The 17,202-nt window shown below is 45.4% G+C and overlaps 4 protein-coding genes across 4 annotated transcripts; 2 read left to right on the plus strand and 2 right to left on the minus strand.

Annotated features, from left to right (window-relative positions):
- The first annotated feature begins 448 nt into the window (after positions 1-448).
- fam78ba (family with sequence similarity 78 member Ba) lies at positions 449-4,606 on the plus strand. The gene is made up of 3 exons (XM_076144441.1): positions 449-1,107; positions 1,253-1,532; positions 2,149-4,606. Exons 1-3 carry the CDS (start codon positions 773-775, stop codon positions 2,389-2,391), a joined length of 858 nt encoding a protein of 285 aa, XP_076000556.1. The 5' UTR covers positions 449-772; the 3' UTR covers positions 2,392-4,606.
- Positions 4,607-5,055: 449 nt separating this feature from the next.
- On the minus strand, positions 5,056-11,944 carry slc35a3b (solute carrier family 35 member A3b). Its single transcript, XM_076144440.1, has 8 exons — positions 11,803-11,944; positions 8,294-8,707; positions 7,912-8,066; positions 7,380-7,502; positions 7,067-7,241; positions 5,980-6,098; positions 5,621-5,754; positions 5,056-5,152 (listed from the first exon to the last, which is right to left on the minus strand). The coding sequence occupies exons 2-8, from the start codon at positions 8,526-8,528 to the stop codon at positions 5,062-5,064; spliced, it is 1,032 nt and encodes a 343-aa protein (XP_076000555.1). The 5' UTR covers positions 8,529-8,707; positions 11,803-11,944; the 3' UTR covers positions 5,056-5,061.
- Positions 11,945-12,343: 399 nt separating this feature from the next.
- On the plus strand, positions 12,344-14,680 carry imp3 (IMP U3 small nucleolar ribonucleoprotein 3). Its single transcript, XM_076144708.1, has 7 exons — positions 12,344-12,605; positions 12,850-12,957; positions 13,159-13,233; positions 13,373-13,452; positions 13,590-13,641; positions 14,081-14,153; positions 14,232-14,680. Exons 1-7 carry the CDS (start codon positions 12,469-12,471, stop codon positions 14,256-14,258), a joined length of 552 nt encoding a protein of 183 aa, XP_076000823.1. The 5' UTR covers positions 12,344-12,468; the 3' UTR covers positions 14,259-14,680.
- On the minus strand, positions 14,199-17,161 carry sec22ba (SEC22 homolog B, vesicle trafficking protein a). Its single transcript, XM_076144707.1, has 5 exons — positions 16,986-17,161; positions 16,218-16,327; positions 15,874-16,034; positions 15,617-15,763; positions 14,199-15,537 (listed from the first exon to the last, which is right to left on the minus strand). Exons 1-5 carry the CDS (start codon positions 17,058-17,060, stop codon positions 15,383-15,385), a joined length of 648 nt encoding a protein of 215 aa, XP_076000822.1. The 5' UTR covers positions 17,061-17,161; the 3' UTR covers positions 14,199-15,382.
- Between the last annotated feature and the right edge of the window lie 41 nt (positions 17,162-17,202).

The raw sequence follows: 17,202 nt of genomic DNA on the forward strand, positions 1-17,202 counted from the left end.
GCGTTTCAAGCCGCCTTCCCCCGCGTTCGATCCAGAGTGTGTGTTTATGTAGGTCACAGTGATGAGAGGCTGTGGTGACGAGAGCTCGATTTGTATTTTACGCTTTTGAGGGCGCCGCGCAAATATAGGGCTACGCACACGCAAGAGCCAGGCAAACAAAGGCATCCAGCATCCTTTTTTCCCCCCTCCCTCCCACCCCTACCACCACCATCAGCACCACCACCACCACCACCCCCCCGCCCCTCTGACGCACCTGGCTGCCCTGTCGCCGCTTGACATGACAGCGCGGAGCCGAGAGCAGAGCAGCAGGATCAAGGGGCGCCGACGTGCAGGTGGACGCGAGGACTCGATACGGAACAGAGGAGAAGCCGGACGCGCTGCTGCGGCGGCGGTGGTGGCGGCGGCGGCGGCGGCGGCGGCAGCGGCGGCGGAGAAGCAGCAGCAGCAGCAGCAGCCGCCCAGGAGAGGCCGGATTGCAGTTTCTGGGGACGAGCGCCAAGGGCAGTGCGGCAGTCAGCAGCAGGCAGACCGGGGCAAGGAGGCTGCGGAGATCTGTGATACCTTCCCCCAACACTACCCACTGCGATCTCACCCTCATATCATCCCGTCTCCCACCAAAACATGATGATGGATGCTTTCATGTATGATGAATGATTGTGCTACTTCTCATCGTTTTGTCTCCTTTTTTTTTAACTTCTCAACCAATCAGCGATGATGGGCAATTAAAAGCTTGATCTGCTCTTCTGGCAGGGGTGGAACCCGGAGGGGACTGATGTGCATACTCACAAGGTATCATTTGCTCCCTTCCTTTCTGGTTTTGCTCATTCTGCTACTTCCCTGCACTATGGGCTGTCTTCAGAGCATCGCATGCAAGCCCCGCATCAGACGGGAGAACATTGTGGTGTATGAAGTGTCAGCCTCTATTGACCAGTGTCCCACTATCATTGAAGAGAACTCACCCATTGTGCTCCGATACAAGACGCCCTACTTTAGGGCCTCTGCAGGAGTTGTGATGCCACCAGTGCCCCGTAACGAGACATGGGTGGTGGGATGGATACAAGCCTGTACTCAGATGGAGTTCTACAATACCTACGGTGATATTGGCATGTAAGTGTGTCAGGGGATCCATCATCCTCCCTTATTATCCTCACACACACACACACACACAGAGTATCCCAGCCCACAACCTTTACATGATACCTTCCTCCTTCCTAGCTTCTCACTGCTCTCTCTCCTCTGTGCCCTGCTGCAGGTCCAGCTGGGAGTTACCAGAGTTGCGCGAGGGGCGAGTCAAGGCCATCAGCGACTCCGACGGTGTCAGCTACCCCTGGTACGGGAACACCACTGAGACGGTGACGCTGACCGGACCCATATCCAAGCCGTCTCGTCTGACTGTCAGTATGAACGACAACTTCTATCCCAGTGTCACCTGGGCGGTTCCCATCAGCAACAGCAACACACCCATGCTGACCCACATCACCAGGGATCAGAGTTTCATCACCTGGCTGGTGGCCATGAACTCTGTCACTAAGGTACGTCGACTGATAGAGAAACCATATTCTACAGGATTGTGCACCGATTAAACAGATTTGTTGACACTTTGCTGGCCATAAACATTCTCTCATTGTGTGACTCTGACTGAAGCAGCATCTCCTACAATTTCCCCCCCCCGGTGTGAAGTTACAAAGTACTTCATTTCCCTTAAATATAATCCCTGTGATATCACCTCATCTCTACAGTCTGGCAGAAACATGCGGGGATGCAATATTAACTGTTTTATTTTGGTACTGCCTGTAACCAAGTGGATATTCCTGTGATAGGAAACTGGACTGTTTCTCTTTCAGTGTTGCTAAAAAAGCTCCTAATAGCTGCTGCCAGTTCTTTTATAGAGACTGAATAATTCACTATTTATTAAGATGCACATTAACTACATGTGTCTCCTTCTGCTGCTTGTCTGACTCAAACAGCTTCTCCAATAACTGTTATAGTTAGAAGCCCGAGGGTGCTGTTATATATTCAGATTTGTCAGTAAATGCCATAGTGGAGGACATTATGCATGATAAACAGAGACTTGAATAAAGCTTCATGGCTCATACCCACTGGGAGCAGTCTGGCATTAACAGAGTGTGTTTCCTCCTCCTCCTCCAGGAGCGTATTGTGTTGCAGACGGTGCGGTGGCGGATGCGGGTGGACATCGCCGTGGACCCAGACATGCCTCTGGGCTCACGGGCGTCCTTGGTGGGACGTCCCTACCAGGAGCAGCCTCACATCCTCAACTACCAGGAGCCCATCCCTCCCAACGCTCTGGGGAGGCCCAACGCCAACGACGCCCAAGTGCTGATGTGGAGGCCGCGGAGAGGAGCACCGTTAGTCGTCATACCGCCAAAATAAGACAAAAGTTTCGATCACCTGCTTTCGGAGTAAAAAGGAGAAGAAGTCCTCGCGGAATGAAGACAAGAGAGAAGAGACATGTGTCGGTTTCCTCTCTGCTGAAAATGCCGGCGGCTCATTATCAGTGAAAGATGGAAGTGAACTATATGCCAGAGTGGATGCTTCATCTTGGATCTGACACGACGGCGAGGTGTCAGAATTGAAAGTCTACAGAGAACTGGAGGGGGGTCAAGGGCCTCGTGCTGCTATACGAGGTCCGCTTTGGCCCGGTGCAAACATTTTGTTGGACTGCGTCAGAGCTCTGCTTGCCTTTTTAGCAAGGATAGAACACTGTTTTTAGACGCACCACAGAGGTACTAGACCACAAAGAGAACTGCATCCTGCATCCTTATGTAGATCTTATTGCATGAGCGCGTGAGCCAAGACAAGGACTGTCCTTGAAGAAGTATAAGAATAGAGTTTCTTTTGTATAACTTGATACCTGAAGACGTTTTGATTGAGAATTCAGTTGCAATGGCCAAAAAAAAAAAAAGGACTGCAGGCTGGTTAAAACCTCATCTTTGCCAATAAAGGCCTTCAGCACATTCAATGCCAGAGACAAAGGATGTATTCAGATCATTTAAGAGACAATTTATTATATGGTTAGGTTAAGATACAACTCAACTCATCAGAGGAATTATATTAAGATCACCCAGTTGGTATTTGAAGTAGTTTGAAGACTTTACAATTTGCTATTGCGTTGGATTTCTACGTTTTCAAAATAAAAGCCCCAGTGGTGCAGCTGATATTGTATTCAGACGGGTGAAAGACTATCAGAGGGAGGAGATGCGGCTGTTACAATATTGAATAAATGTCACGAGCTTTGCTTTCAGTAAGTGCGGAGTAAATGACTTGGAATAGTGCCATACAACACATTTAACCGTCAGTCAGGCCCCCAAAGTATCAAAGTGGAAATTATGAATGAATAGAACGATGTTAGGCTTGATTATATGGCTACACTGACTGGAATGGGGTCAAAATGTTCTCCGACTGAAGCCGGAATTAACGTGACACTAATCAGGCCATCGTATACGACAAAGACAGAGTTATATAAATCTTCCCACATTCAGTCAAAGCGTGTTCTTGAGTGTGGAAGTGGACCAGATTGCATTTTGATTCGAACGATGGGTGCCATTGTTTTTGGAATCTCCAGTACTGTTGTGTGTTATTTTGGGGGGCGTTAAGTCTCTGTAGGTAATATGACAGATAAGACATTCCTTGTGTGTCTCTTTTATCTGTCCACCGTCTCATCCCTGGGCTCTTTTCCAAGTTTCCTGCCTGCCACTCCACACACAAGTCACATGACTCATCCTCCATCTGTGCTTCTCCCCAGGTTCAGGCCTCACCTTCCCATCTGCCCGCTCTGTTTGTCCTCGTCCCCCCCTCCCCTGTCTGTGTCCGTCCCCCTCGTCCCCCATGCGGTCTTACGCGTCCAAAAATACTCATTGCGCTCAGAACTCCGCAACTATGCAAAGACTTGATGACTGTGGACAAACAAACAAACAAACAAACAGCGGCGGAAAACGTAAAATGGAAGAAAACTACGAAAGGAATGTTTGGTTTGTTTTTGTTTATCTGTCTGAATTCTTTTGTCTTCATTTATCTGCCTCAACTCTGACAGGGTCATTATTGAATAAAAAATGGCTGTAAGCACTGAAACAGGTTACAATAGGTTAGATTATTCCGGTGTTTAACAACTGTCACAGCGCCCCCAGCCCCATTCAGCCATCTGTTGCTATAGAGACAGGTTTGGTTTTTTTTCTGTGTGCACTGCAACTGCAACTCAACACAACAGCAGCATCAAAATATTCATGGGTGTGCCTAGTGTGTGCGTGTGTACATGTGTGCGTGTGTGTGCGTGTGTGTGTTCTATTCACTTTGAAGCAGAAAGAAAGATCAAGGCGACAGCGCTGACTTAATTTATCCATCTGTTCTCACATAAATACCTTTATTTTGCATCTAAGTAACATCCGATTGAATGCTTTTGATGTAAACACTCGCGTCTGTGAGCAGCAGGGTCAAAGTACTCACATCCCATCTTATATCATCTCATGTACAGTATGAAAAAAAAGGACATTCAGCATCTTTTGCACAGAGTGACCCCTCCTCTTTGCAGCACCGCCGCTCCTCACTCCACCGCTAGATGGAAGGTCTGATACTTCTGTTTAAAGCTGCCACATTGATACCGTTTGAAATAGAACATAACCCTCACATATCCCACAATATATAAATACATGATTGAAATTTATTTTAAAAAATAGCCATGAGGCCTAATCCCTTTAAATTGCCCTAAAATACCTTTAAATAATAATAAAAATTTGTATAACTGCAATAGTGTCATACATTTTCTTTTAAGTTAAAAAAATGATCTTTATTTCACATTTGTTGGCCCCTTCTTCATCTCTTGTGCAAAGCAGCGTGGGGGCACTTTCACTCACACGGCCCCCCCAGAGTCACAACAGGGTCCAGCAGGATCTCTGTAGCTGCTTTGGCAAGAGCAGATTTGATCCTTTTCCCTCTGAATTCCTTTTGCCAAACCCTTGTCCTTCGTGTCCTTGGCAGTTTATAGTCCCGTCTACTCTGGGGTTGCCTTCCATCTTTTGCAGGAGGTTCAGTTAAAGGTCTTTCTTTCTATACTTTTACGGTTCTACTGGCAGGTTTGCACTCGTGGCCGTAAAGAAATGTGGCAGCAATAACCAGCACTGCCCCGAGGAAGAACACACTGAAAGGGAAACAAGAGAGAGGAGGGGAAAAACAAGAGAGAGAGGAAGAAAAACAAGGGAGAGAGGAAGTAAAGAGGCATTAAAAGACAAATTAAATAAATCTACTCACATTAATCCGAGTCTGAACTCGTTTGAGCAACTTTGCTTTGTATTGATTGTTTCTTTCAGGACTTTTTACTTTTTGTCAGCATTTTCCCACAGTCAAGACCTTTTTGTGACATTGATTGATCATAACCCAACCCGAAATCTCTTTAATAAGACAAATAAAACTCCCTAAAAAGCCAAAACAGCATACCTAAACAGAAATGATTTGTTTATCTTACTTTATTACAGTTCATCATTTTAATGTTGAAGAAACGTAAGTCAAATTTTCTGCAAAATCAAAACAGCAAAAATGTGTGTGTGTCTGTGTCTGTGTCTGTGTCTGTGTGTCTGTGTGTGTGTGTGTGTCATATGTACATATTTACCTTGTCTGGTGAAAATCATCCAACAGGAAATATGAAATGAGCGTGGATGTGATGATTGAGAGGGAGGTGGCGAATCCTTTGAGGATGTTGTCTGCATATTTAATGACTACTGCTATTACCAACCCGCCCAGAGCCTGAGGACAGAGAAAACAAAACCCACAGACACACAAAGACACTCAGGAGCCAATACACAGTATGTGCACAAAACACTTCATTTACATGTGGATACAGATTCAGTCCAGTGATTGGTCTTGTGATTCTCTCATATGATCTGGATGGCTGATATGAACCTTCACAGGCTGATTGTAAGTTTGCAGCTCTTAATAAATGAGGAGAAGAAGCACAACAAAGAGTCTGACCTGTAAGATAACGACCAGACAGGTGATCCTGTTGTAGCCCTGGAACATTCCAAAATCTCTCACCCTCTGGCCGTCGTACACCATCATTCCTATGAGGCCGAACACAAAGCCGAATAAACCTGGTGGGGGACACACAGACAAGAGCGGGGGTGAAAGTCTGTTTTATTTTAACGTCAGTGTGTTTTCATTGGAGCAAAGAGTGTCATATAGTTTCTTTTCTAAAGAATAAAAAAGTCCAAGTTGCTGTGTGGAGTAGAAATCACCAAAGTGCCACTAGAGGTCACTGAATCTGATATTTCACCTAAACTTTCCTTCTCTGCATCTTCACCGTGTCCGGCCAGCATTTGCACAAAGTTAACGCAATTTTACGGTAAAGCTTATGGTTAGAAAGTAGTTCTGTCTCAACAACTTCTCTGCTGCGAGTCGGAAAAGTCCCTCAAGACGCTGCTGTGCTGTGGAACCTGAGGACCAGGGGTTGAGAACCACCAGCATAGATCACTTTAATAATTCATACGTGTCCTTATAGTGGACTGAATGTGCAGTTAAGTGTTTAAAATCACATCTTACTTTACTTGTTTTAAAGCCAGTGAGTGCTACTAATCATCTGACACACTTAGATCTTCGCTCTGTGTTCAATACTTAAACAGAACTGCACTGACTAGCAGCAGCATCCTCCTACTGATAAGGAGTTATCAAATGGCACTGTTTGCACCGTTTGTAACATACACTGATTAAACACGCTCTTGTTACGAGCTATGGTTACATCAATCAGTTATGCGTCACTGTAATCACTGAAACAAAGCCTTAACTGTAAGTTCAGGACCTTTTGGGTTCGTGTCAGCTTCAAATTTGGCCAATTTAAGATAAGATAAGATAAGATCAGATAAGATGAAAGTTTATTATCCCGAAGGAAGTGCAGAATGAAACTAGAAGGAGAAATCACCAAACCTAGTGCAATATAGAGAAACAAGAGTGCAAGAGTGCCTACCAACAACACACACTACAATAAACTACAAACATGAGGAAATGGTGATAAAAGTATCCAATATTGCACACAAAGGGCTTAATACGACAAAAGCTCACTCACCCAGCTGTATGTTCCGGACCCACACACTCTGTTTAGTCTCCTTGAGGATCTTCTCAAAGTAAACACCAGCAAAGCCACTGGAGAGACAAGCTGTCAGCACAGCCATCAGGGCCACCAACTGGGACCCTGCAGACAGGTGCCTCTGCTCAGACTCCTCCTCAGACTCCACAGGCCACTGCAGAAGGTTTCAACAGTTGTGACTCGCACAGGGGACAGGCAGAGCGCTTTAAATCTGTCAGATCTATACTATATGAGGTTTCTTTGAGTTTAAGTTAACGAAATCCTGCGAAAGGATGTGATCTGGGTTGTTTACCTGTACTAGAGTGACTCCAGCCATGAGGATGAGCAAGGAGAGCCACTGGTAGAAGCTCAGCCTCTTCCCCAGCATGGAGATGGAGAAGAGGGCGGTGGTGAGGATCTTCATCTGGTATGTGACCTGGACGGCACAGACAGAGAGACGTTTGGCACCCAGAGAGACATACGAGTACATATGAGACCCAAAAGGAACACAGAAACACAAAGCACTGGGGACAACCAGAGTAAGTGCCAAGAGGAACTACGTTGATTGTGTGTACTAGGTAAGCACACACACAGACACACACACACACACTTACAGACTCACTGACTGTTAAAAAAATGTCATAATCACAAACTCAATAGCTGATTCATTACCACCAAGGAAATAATATGATTAATGAAAAAGCAGAAATCCCGTAGACAGACACCACACACATACACACACACACACACACACACACACACACACACACACACACACACACACACACACACACACACACACACACACACACACACTCACGAGGACATAAAGCAGAAAGTGTAACCTGATAGGTGGCTGCATCCAGGTTGGATAAGGCAACATAGAGCAGATTGTTCTGCAGTGTGTAGATCCCTGCAGGAATGGCCAACTTCATGGTCTCTACAGGCTTGTTCACAATCTCCTCCCTCAACAATTGGTCCATCGCCCGCACACTAAACTCTGGCAGAGAGAGAGAGAGAGAGAGATAGAGAGAGAGAGAGAGAGAGAGAGAGAGAGAGAGAGAGAGAGAGAGAGAGAGAGATAGAGAGAGAGTGTGTTGGTAAGTAGGGGAAAGTGGAGACCACCCGTAGAGTGAAAGAGAGAGGGAGAGAGAGGGGCTCAGAGACAGACACCCTGAATTATATTTGTGTTAATCGTCCAAAACTGTCGCTTTGCCTTCTACTCACTGTTCTCTGTGAAGACGAGGAAGATGCAGACCAGGATCTTCAGCACCTCGGCTGACACCACGGCGGACGAGGCCAGGTATCGGGGTCCGTCTTCCTTCAGGGTGCGGGAGTAGCGCATGGTGAGCACCAGGGACGTGGTCTGCAACACCAGCACCGCCAGAGACATGTACTTCAACCTGGAGGAGTGTGAGGCAGCCATGGGCTCCGCTGAGGTAGTCGAGGGCTGGGCCTGCATGCAGCACAAGAAGTTCAACCCGACTGAGTGAAAAAGAGTAAATCTGTAGCTCCTACGAATCCAAGTGTTTTGGGAAAATGCGAAACATTCGGCCGATGAAGTTCTTGAGCGAGAACGAGGGGGTTCTTATCAGCTCCAAGGTCTCTGTTGTGGCGACAGAGTGTCAAAGACAAGAAACACTGTGGGAGAAAGGAGAGAAAGTGAAGAGAGGGAGAGTGAGTGAGAGCAGAGCAGAGCAAAAGTTTAACCACCCTTGAAGTACAGAGCTGGTCTGTACTTACAGCGGCTGGTTAAACGGCTGGAAAGGTAAAAAACTGTGTCCCGAGGCAGTGAGGGACATTCCTCAGACCGCCTGTGTCCTCCGGCAGGACCTTGCAGAGGACAGCGGCAGGAATAGAGTCAATACAAATCAAACCGGATGGAAGATATTGGTTTATAATGAGGGCAGTGCCTGAGAAACAATCGCTCACCATATGGAGATTAAGGTCATCATATTGTCCTAGGTTATTGTATTACATTGTTTGTTTAGCAGCTTGTAAATGCCTCACAGATAAGAGACGATTCGGGCGTGCGAGAGAATGTAGTTTGATCGTTATCACGGAGATGTGATACCCCAGACTTCTTCTTGTCCACTTTTCTCAGTGTGTTAGGAGCCATAAATATGAGAATACGCTGCTATTGAAAGCCGAGACTTCCCTTTTGACGATGACTTGATTGTTTAATTATGTATATTACACTGTCATAGTGCGTAATTTGAATATAATTTGAATATATTTACACTTATTTAATCACTAAACCCTCAAATTGAAGGAGTTTCTTTCCAATAAGTCATAGATTAAGAACACATGTTAGGAGTAAAGAGAGGATTATTACCAGTTTTATTTTGTTAGTGTCCTGTTGGGTTGAAGGAGAGCCGTCATTCCTTTCCTTTCCGTTTTCAGACTTCTGCATCTTAACACCAAACACAGCCGTCACTTTCCTGTCAACGTGTGACAGGCAGATCAGCGATCTGCCAGTCACCTCGTCTACGCCCTGCAGAATGTTAAATCATTATTACTATTCTATCCATCTGCTGCCAATGGCCTCATATCCCTGTTTAATATGAATGAATGCTCCTCTACCCTGCAGATCAGAGGACACGTCCAACCGTGCAGACGAGCAAATGCATTGGTGTAGTTCCTGTTCAGAGAAACCAATGTTTTATAGGAGTTGACTCAAGACTGTGAGTCTGAGAGACAAAGTTCACTGAGCTCTGTCATAAATGGTTTGTGATATATTGAGCCTGTTTGGCTTTTTTTTTTTAAAAGGTTGGGGGGTGTATGTAACGATGGAACAGGAGGAGTGGTGTGTGTTCAACACACTGGCCTCCTTATGCTGCACCTCTGGTTGCTCATGGCTGCACAATCCACCTGTGTGTGTGCGCACGACTGTGAACACACATGAGGGGAAGGGCCCAACAAGCGCTCTCTCTCTTTCTCTCTTTCACTCTCCCCCTCTCTCTCTCTCTCTCTTTCTCTCTCTCTCTCTCTCTCTAGCCTAAGAGAACGTGGCTGCCATGTCATCAAGTAAAAAGCAAAAGGATAGTAAACAATAAACCAGTTTTATAGGTAATATGATCCAAATGTTGCAAGGCAGAGCAGTACAATCGGTTACTATGCAACATGAAGCATGGAGCGCTTACAAAGTTACATTTTTGGAAATGATGTCTCTCATTCAAACTCAACCAGCAACAAAATGTGTCATGTTACAGCAAATGGATGTTTTCCGTACAGATAGATAGATAGATAGATAGATAGATAGATAGATAGATAGATAGATAGATAGATAGATAGATAGATAGATAGATAGATAGATAGATAGATAGATAGATAGAGTGCAACTGTAACAGTAAGTTGGTGAGAGTGAGAGAGAACAGATCTCGGACAAACCCCAGGTCTAATAAAGGGCTGTGTACGGCCCTGCTGAGGGTGGGGCCTCCAGCTCTTTATGCTTTGTCTTTGGGCTATCTGGGACAAACATAGGGCATCTCTCCATCTCAGAGCTCAGAACACAGCAAGAAACACAACACCAGTGAGATGAAACAGGTCACAAACACACAAAAAAGTACCCTCACTCTTTTTGCTTTGAAATTTGCGGTGAGGAAGCGTGCCTGTAGCAAATGCTTAGGGTATGGTGAGTACATAAGAAGAGTCAGCAATGGGCTTTGTCGTATAACAAAGGCGAATCATTGTAAGGAATTCTCCATTTGCTTTAATGGGAGTTGACCTGAACAAATATTGAGCTTAACAGGCGGGACGTAGATCCGCTAGAATGCTGAATGCACGGAATAGGAATTGAACGAGTCTCGTGCTTCAGTGTTGACGAATCCTACGGTTTAAGTATCAATATGTTTATATGAACGTAGAATCCAACTGCTATGTGTAATAGGAAGCTCTCAGTCTCACATACATGTGTTTCAGTGAGTCATCCTACCCACTGCCAGCTGTGTGCGGAATGTGGAAGTGTCTAAGTGTGTAAGTGTGTAAGTGGGGAATTGTTTACCACCAGTTGAGAGGTAATAATTTTGAACTTTAAATGTGTCAGGGTTGTGTGTGTGTGTGTGTGTGTGTGTGTGTGTGTGTGTGTGTGTGTGTGTGTGTGTGTGTGTGTGTCCGGTTGCTCGTCCGCCAAATGATGATTGATGACGCCAGGTTGTGAGGTCTCAGCTTTCAAAGAGTTTTTGACATATGGAGTACACAGCTTTTTGGTATATTTGGAGTATTGTTGTATTGTTTGACACAGAAAGTTATTTTATCTAACATTGAGTCATTAAAATTTGATTGATTCAAATTGGGATTTATTAATTTCTTTCCTTTTCAAAGTTTGCAGTTTGTTGAGTAATCAGTTGATGTTGTTTTTTTGTTTTTTAATGCATTCAGGGTGAATTTCTGAGAGGAAAATATTATTTACCTGACAAAAAAACTTTATGCTATAAAAAAAACAAATGCCAAACCACAAAATGTAAAGTAAAAGTTCACTAAAATGACCTTAGACAGCACTGGCTCATGCAAAGTGGTAGTTTTCATTAACCTAGCTGTTAATGCCCTGGTTGAAAAAGGATTACTGAGAGATTACTGCATATTGACAGCAGTAATATCGATCTGCACAATAGAAATGTACTGTTTATCCATACTTCTAAACACATTACAACTTAAATGATCTCTTATGTTTGGAAAAAGCAACTAACGCATCCGCTGATCCCTCTCATCAAAGTCACCATCACATCCCAATTTACCTTAAAGGGGGTTTGTTCTCGGCTGTGGACGTGGATGACAGCGTCCGGACACTCACTCGCTGGATACTCTTCAACGTCTTTTACTCTCCACTCGACAGGTGAACCTCGTTAAGATTAACCCGTGATGTGTCAGCTCAACATCCATCCGTCCAGGACGCGGAGAAGTGAAGGAAAACTAGGCTGAAAATTGTTTGGTTTCCTGAGTCGGGACAGTCTGCCCCCTTTGCCATGAATGAATGAACCTGGATACTCAGAGGATTTGGCGACACTTAGTGGACAAAATAATACAAAGTAGTTTTCACAAGGATTCAGACATGAAATCGATTCAAGATATTTTACTTTCTACATTGTGATGAAAACACAATTTATTCTGCGTTATTGTGCTTGACTTAATTAGTCTGACCGATAGATGCACTTGCACTATGACTCAATGCTTAACAACAGAGCTGAAGTCTGCCTAAAGACGTCAACCTGCATTGCACTCTTTAACCGCTAGATGGCGGTGTAAACTATCAATGCCGGCTTGACACGATGCAGCAGAGGAAGAGTGAGCACACGTGTTTCCTGTGTTTCCACAGAGCACACACACACACACACAGAGAGAGGGGGTCTGTCTTGCCGTACATAGTGTGAGTTTAGTTGCTGTGTGGGCCAAACGGTGCTAAAATGGTTCGTAAATTAAAATTCCACGAGGAGAAGCTGCTGAAGAAGGTCGACTTCATTAACTGGGAGGTGGACAACAACCTACACGAGGTTAAAGTGCTGCGGAAGTATCGCATCGAGAGGAGGGAGGACTACACCAAGTGAGTAACAGCAGCGGAACGCCTCGTTTATTCTGCTGGGTACAAGAAAGCTTTTATGATCCGCGACACGATGCTTTTAACCTCTTCTAGAGTCGTGTTGTTGAATATGAATCCGCCTCTTGGATCCAGTAATGGCGCACATTGGTGACACCCGCTGGTCACAAGAAGCATTGCTGTGTAGACCAATCTTATTTCTCAAATGTTCAGCTCTAGGTGTCGATTTCCTTTCCTTTCACGTCTTCAGGTACAACAAACTGAGCCGTAACATCCGAGATCTGGCACAGAAGATCCGAGACCTTGACGAGAAGGATGGCTTCAGAGCTCAGAGCACACACCAGCTGCTGGAGAAAGTGTAAGTATGAGGACGACAGAACACTGACTAATACTTCATCATTTTCATCACTTTAGAAGAGCAGAACGAGCCACTAAAGTTGATGTCTTTCATGTCATGTGGTACAACTTCCCCCACTTGTTTTGCAGCATCACTGTGGTTTCTCATGTTTAGCTGTATACAATATTTCACACTGAAAATTCGATTTCTTTCTCACACCAGGTACAGCATGGGTCTGATCCCCACCAAACAAAATCTGTCCCTCACCGAGAAAGTCACGGCGTCTGCGTTCTGCAGGTGAATCACTTTCCCCGAGACACTTTGACACCGTTTCCACTTCCATTTCCTACATCTGCTCGAGCTCACGGATAACATCACCAGTCACTCTTGTCACATCCTCTTTGACATCTGTTTGACGTCTGTTTGATCCCTGCAGGAGGCGGCTACCCAGCATCATGCTGAGTCTTCGTATGGCTCAGAACCTAAAAACCGCCATCACCTTCATCGAGCAGGGACGTATCCTTAATTAGCTCAGCTGAGTGTGTGTGTGTGTGTGTGTGTTGTGTGTTCGTGCCTGCGGTGTCTCGACAACCTTGAAAGTGCAGGTTTCTGTGTCCCAAGAGGGAATAGTTTTGTCCTTCACTCATCCTCAGATATCCGCGTGGGTACAGAGATTATCACAGATCCAGCATTTCTAGTCACAAGGTCAGTGTCCACACTTTATCTGAAACCCTTTATTGAAGCTAAAGACTTAAGATTCCCTTAGAATGAGTTCTGTTAAAGGCAAACTGGTCATCAGGATTACTGTGAGTTTTCCCAGAGGGCCACTTTATGACCACCGGGTGTCGCCCTGGTGACTGTGTTGTGTTTGTGCCCCGCTGAGCATGAATAACTCATAACCAGCTCGGTGATCTCTCTCTCTCTCTCACACACGCGCGCGCACACACACACGCAAGCGCGCACACACACACACACGCACACGCGAGCACACACTCTGGGTGTGAACTGCGGGTGAATGTGAGGTCATTGTAAAGAGCTTTTGGTGAAAGTCTCTATATAAATTCAGTCCTTTGCCCCTTTCACTCCCAACATGCTGTAGCATTAATAATGGAACATGGGCACTTAAGTTTGTCCTCTTTTTCAGAAATATGGAAGATTTTGTGACTTGGGTTGATTCCTCTAAGATCAAACAGCACGTGATGAACTACAACGACGAGGTGAGGAGCACTTTTACGCCGCCGTTGTAAAGACGCCGTAATGAATTTACATAAACAACAACTTTATTTCTATTGCAGAGGGACGACTTCAACATGGTGGAGTAGCTGTGTGTGCGTCCATCAGAGCAGAGAGGAGGATGGGGAAATCAACTCTGCCGCCTTTCACTGGAAACGCTGCTTTTAAAGACTGTGGACTCTAACCGCGATCTGAAAGTCGCCATCTGGAACCCTGACGGCAAGGGAGCTCGATTGATAAGTTCTGAGCCTGACATTTGCGACGTCGTTATCGTTTTTTTCTACATGAACCGCATTCATCAGGCTTTGTCAGATGGACGATCTAGGCCGACATGCAGTGATCATCCGGACATAATTGTGGAATTGAACTGCTTCAGCACCCACACTACTCGTCCCATCCATCCCACTCAAGCTTTTGGCCTCTTTCCAGACACCAGTGGATGTTGGCTGCCGTCAGACTATGACATCAATTTTTTTTTCAGGACAGCCAAGAGAATGAAACTGAGCTCAACCTCCATACAGCACCATCAGCTGATTAGGCGGATATTAGCAATGAAAATAAATTGGATTGGAATTTTTCAATAGGCTCAGAACTTTTCAATCAACCTTCTGCTCAAGCTTCCCCTGAGTGTCTGTGAGAAGCTGAGTGGTGTGTGTGTGTAGAAGGAGGGGACTGTCTTTAGTAATGTAACACAACTCATGTGGTATAAACAAGTTGTAATATAGAAACCAACAGTTCAGTAAATATATATAAACTTTTCAATAAGACTTTTGTGTAAACTCTACATTTAAACCACAGCATTAAGACTTCTCACAAGGACATTCCTGATTGGACAGACGTTCCCCATGAATGATTCAGATTGGAGAGAAACCCTGACACCACTGTGTAAACAACATGTCGCCCCACCGTACTGCACCTCCCAACACACACACACACACACACACACACACACACACACACACACACACACACACACACACACACACACACACACACACACACACACACACACACACACACACACACACACACACACACACACACACACACACACACACACACACACACACACACACACACGGCTCAGAATTAGACAGTGAAAGGTAGAACACAAACGTCCTACAGCACCCCCTTAAGGCACCCTGGTGTACTACAGCATTGCGACAGTACGATCACAACGGTTTTCCTGTGTGTCAAATCAAAAGAGTCCAGATCAGAGCCACCAGAATCGCACGTAGATGATGAGCGTGATGAAGACTACTGCCATGGCGGCCACTTTAGCGTAGGTGGAGCGGGTGTTGAGGTATTTGGCGTCGCCGCGGTACTTCTTAGACATGTTGGACAGGTTGCTGGCTTTTGTGTCCAAAGCTGAGGGGAAGTATTTAGAAAGAACTTTAGCCATTGAAGCGACGTTCAGTCTATTTTGAAACCGTGTGAGACAACTTACCGGACAGAGCTTCTCCCCGTTGCAGGACTTCTTCGATGTTGGCCACCATGATTCTCTGCACGTCCTGTAGCTCTGTGTTAATGCTGCCCAAGTTCCTCCTGGCCCTGCTGTCCACGTACATCCTCTTTGTTTTGTGGATAAAGGTGTCTGATGAACAAACGGATGCAAACGGTGTGATGTACGAGCAGACGAGAAGACTTCAGATCTGCTCTTTAAAAACACAGAAAAGCAGTAGAAACAAGAAAAGGACAATTTACCAAACTCGATGAAAGAATACGGCCTGGACACTTTGGATACTCTCCTCCCATACTGGTCGTGGAACTGTGATTCCAGGTCTTCCAGGTACGCAAACACCACCTTTTTGGGAAAGGAAGCTTCGCAGAGGGCCAAGTAGCAAACGCCCTGTTCTATTAAATAGCTGAGAACAAAATGAGACGTGATTAAAGCAGCAGGATTGAGTGAGTGGAATCAATTGATATCACTACAGTACGAGGGCAGAATTGAACCCCAGGGAGTCCCCCGTCCTTCAGTGTTATGACCCAGGACGGGAGCAGGTTTTGGGGGGGGGTTCAGGTCTGGTGTTGGTACTGGTGTGACTCACTGAAAGGACATGTTTCCTGCCTCAAGGGTGCAGCGGTCTGGACTCTGGGCGTTCAGCTTACGGCACAGCTGCTTGGCCTGATTCTGATACTGCTGGAGGTCTCGGCCCGACTGAGGACAGATCACAGATTATTATGACCTCATTATGACCTTGTTTCCTTTTCCCTTCCTACACACACACACACAGTAATCTCCTCACTGTTTACTGTAATTAACTAACAGTACAATTAGAATTTTCCAATGTTTTCTGTACGACTCACTTGTTTTACAGTACCTGACTTATGCAGTAGTCAGGTAACACACACACTTACACCTTATAAATATATAATAGTTCAATATACCAATGAAGCAAACTAATAAAAGAGCTTTTAGGATAATAAATAATGTAGGGAGGGAAAAGTTGATAGTTTATAGTGATAGGAAATGAGCTATTTAATAAATTACACTTCCTGTGACTCATTTCCAGACCTTTGTTCGGTGTTTTGTCAGCTCTGGGTGTATTTTATAGCTCGACGTGTCTGGACTGAACCATTAATTCGTCCAGGTTAGCTTTGTGTTTGTTTGTGTACGGGGTATTTGTGCTTTTGTTCAACCAAGCTCCTTCGTGTATCATATTTAAGCCGAATTACACCGCAGACCACGAATACCCCCCAGATAACGTCATTAATTATGTTTTAGCGAAGGCCGTCTCACCCCTAAACAAGTCGCCATTAACCCGCCGACTTCAGAGCGAAGTTTGGCGTGTGTGCGTCCCGTTTTTCATTCCTACCTGCTCATCCTCCTGGACGGACGCAGCCAGCGGCAGCCCGTCCTCCAATCGGGCGATCATAGTCATTAAAATCATGTTGGTGGGAGGACGACGCTCGCTCGGCGGTGTCACGCGTGGGTTCCGACGTGCAAAAACTTGTAGAGTTTTAGCTGTCAACTTTGATGATGCAGATAGAATGAGCTGGACGGAAGTGGCGGGTGCAGCGGGGAAATAGATC

The sequence above is a fragment of the Genypterus blacodes genome, unplaced genomic scaffold, assembly GCF_046128005.1.
Source record: "Genypterus blacodes isolate CSIRO-AG114 ecotype Tasmania unplaced genomic scaffold, CSIRO-AGI_Gbla_v1 ptg000029l_1, whole genome shotgun sequence".
NCBI classification, from domain to species: domain Eukaryota; kingdom Metazoa; phylum Chordata; class Actinopteri; order Ophidiiformes; family Ophidiidae; genus Genypterus; species Genypterus blacodes.

Coding starts and splice junctions, on each gene's coding strand:
- fam78ba (XM_076144441.1), top strand. CDS start 773: ATGTGCATACTCACAAGGTATCATTTGCTCCCTTCCTTTCTGGTTTTG. Junction 1,108..1,252: donor ACCTACGGTGATATTGGCAT/GTAAGTGTGTCA, acceptor GCCCTGCTGCAG/GTCCAGCTGGGAGTTACCAG. Junction 1,533..2,148: donor CCATGAACTCTGTCACTAAG/GTACGTCGACTG, acceptor CTCCTCCTCCAG/GAGCGTATTGTGTTGCAGAC.
- slc35a3b (XM_076144440.1), bottom strand. CDS start 8,528: ATGCAGGCCCAGCCCTCGACTACCTCAGCGGAGCCCATGGCTGCCTCA. Junction 8,067..8,293: donor CCTCGTCTTCACAGAGAACA/GTGAGTAGAAGG, acceptor TCTCTCTGCCAG/AGTTTAGTGTGCGGGCGATG. Junction 5,755..5,979: donor GTCTGGTCGTTATCTTACAG/GTCAGACTCTTT, acceptor CTCTGTCCTCAG/GCTCTGGGCGGGTTGGTAAT.
- imp3 (XM_076144708.1), top strand. CDS start 12,469: ATGGTTCGTAAATTAAAATTCCACGAGGAGAAGCTGCTGAAGAAGGTC. Junction 13,234..13,372: donor ACGGCGTCTGCGTTCTGCAG/GTGAATCACTTT, acceptor TGATCCCTGCAG/GAGGCGGCTACCCAGCATCA. Junction 13,642..14,080: donor CCAGCATTTCTAGTCACAAG/GTCAGTGTCCAC, acceptor CCTCTTTTTCAG/AAATATGGAAGATTTTGTGA.
- sec22ba (XM_076144707.1), bottom strand. CDS start 17,060: ATGATTTTAATGACTATGATCGCCCGATTGGAGGACGGGCTGCCGCTG. Junction 16,328..16,985: donor CCGTCCAGGAGGATGAGCAG/GTAGGAATGAAA, acceptor ATCTGTCCTCAG/TCGGGCCGAGACCTCCAGCA. Junction 15,764..15,873: donor GTATTCTTTCATCGAGTTTG/GTAAATTGTCCT, acceptor TTTGTTCATCAG/ACACCTTTATCCACAAAACA.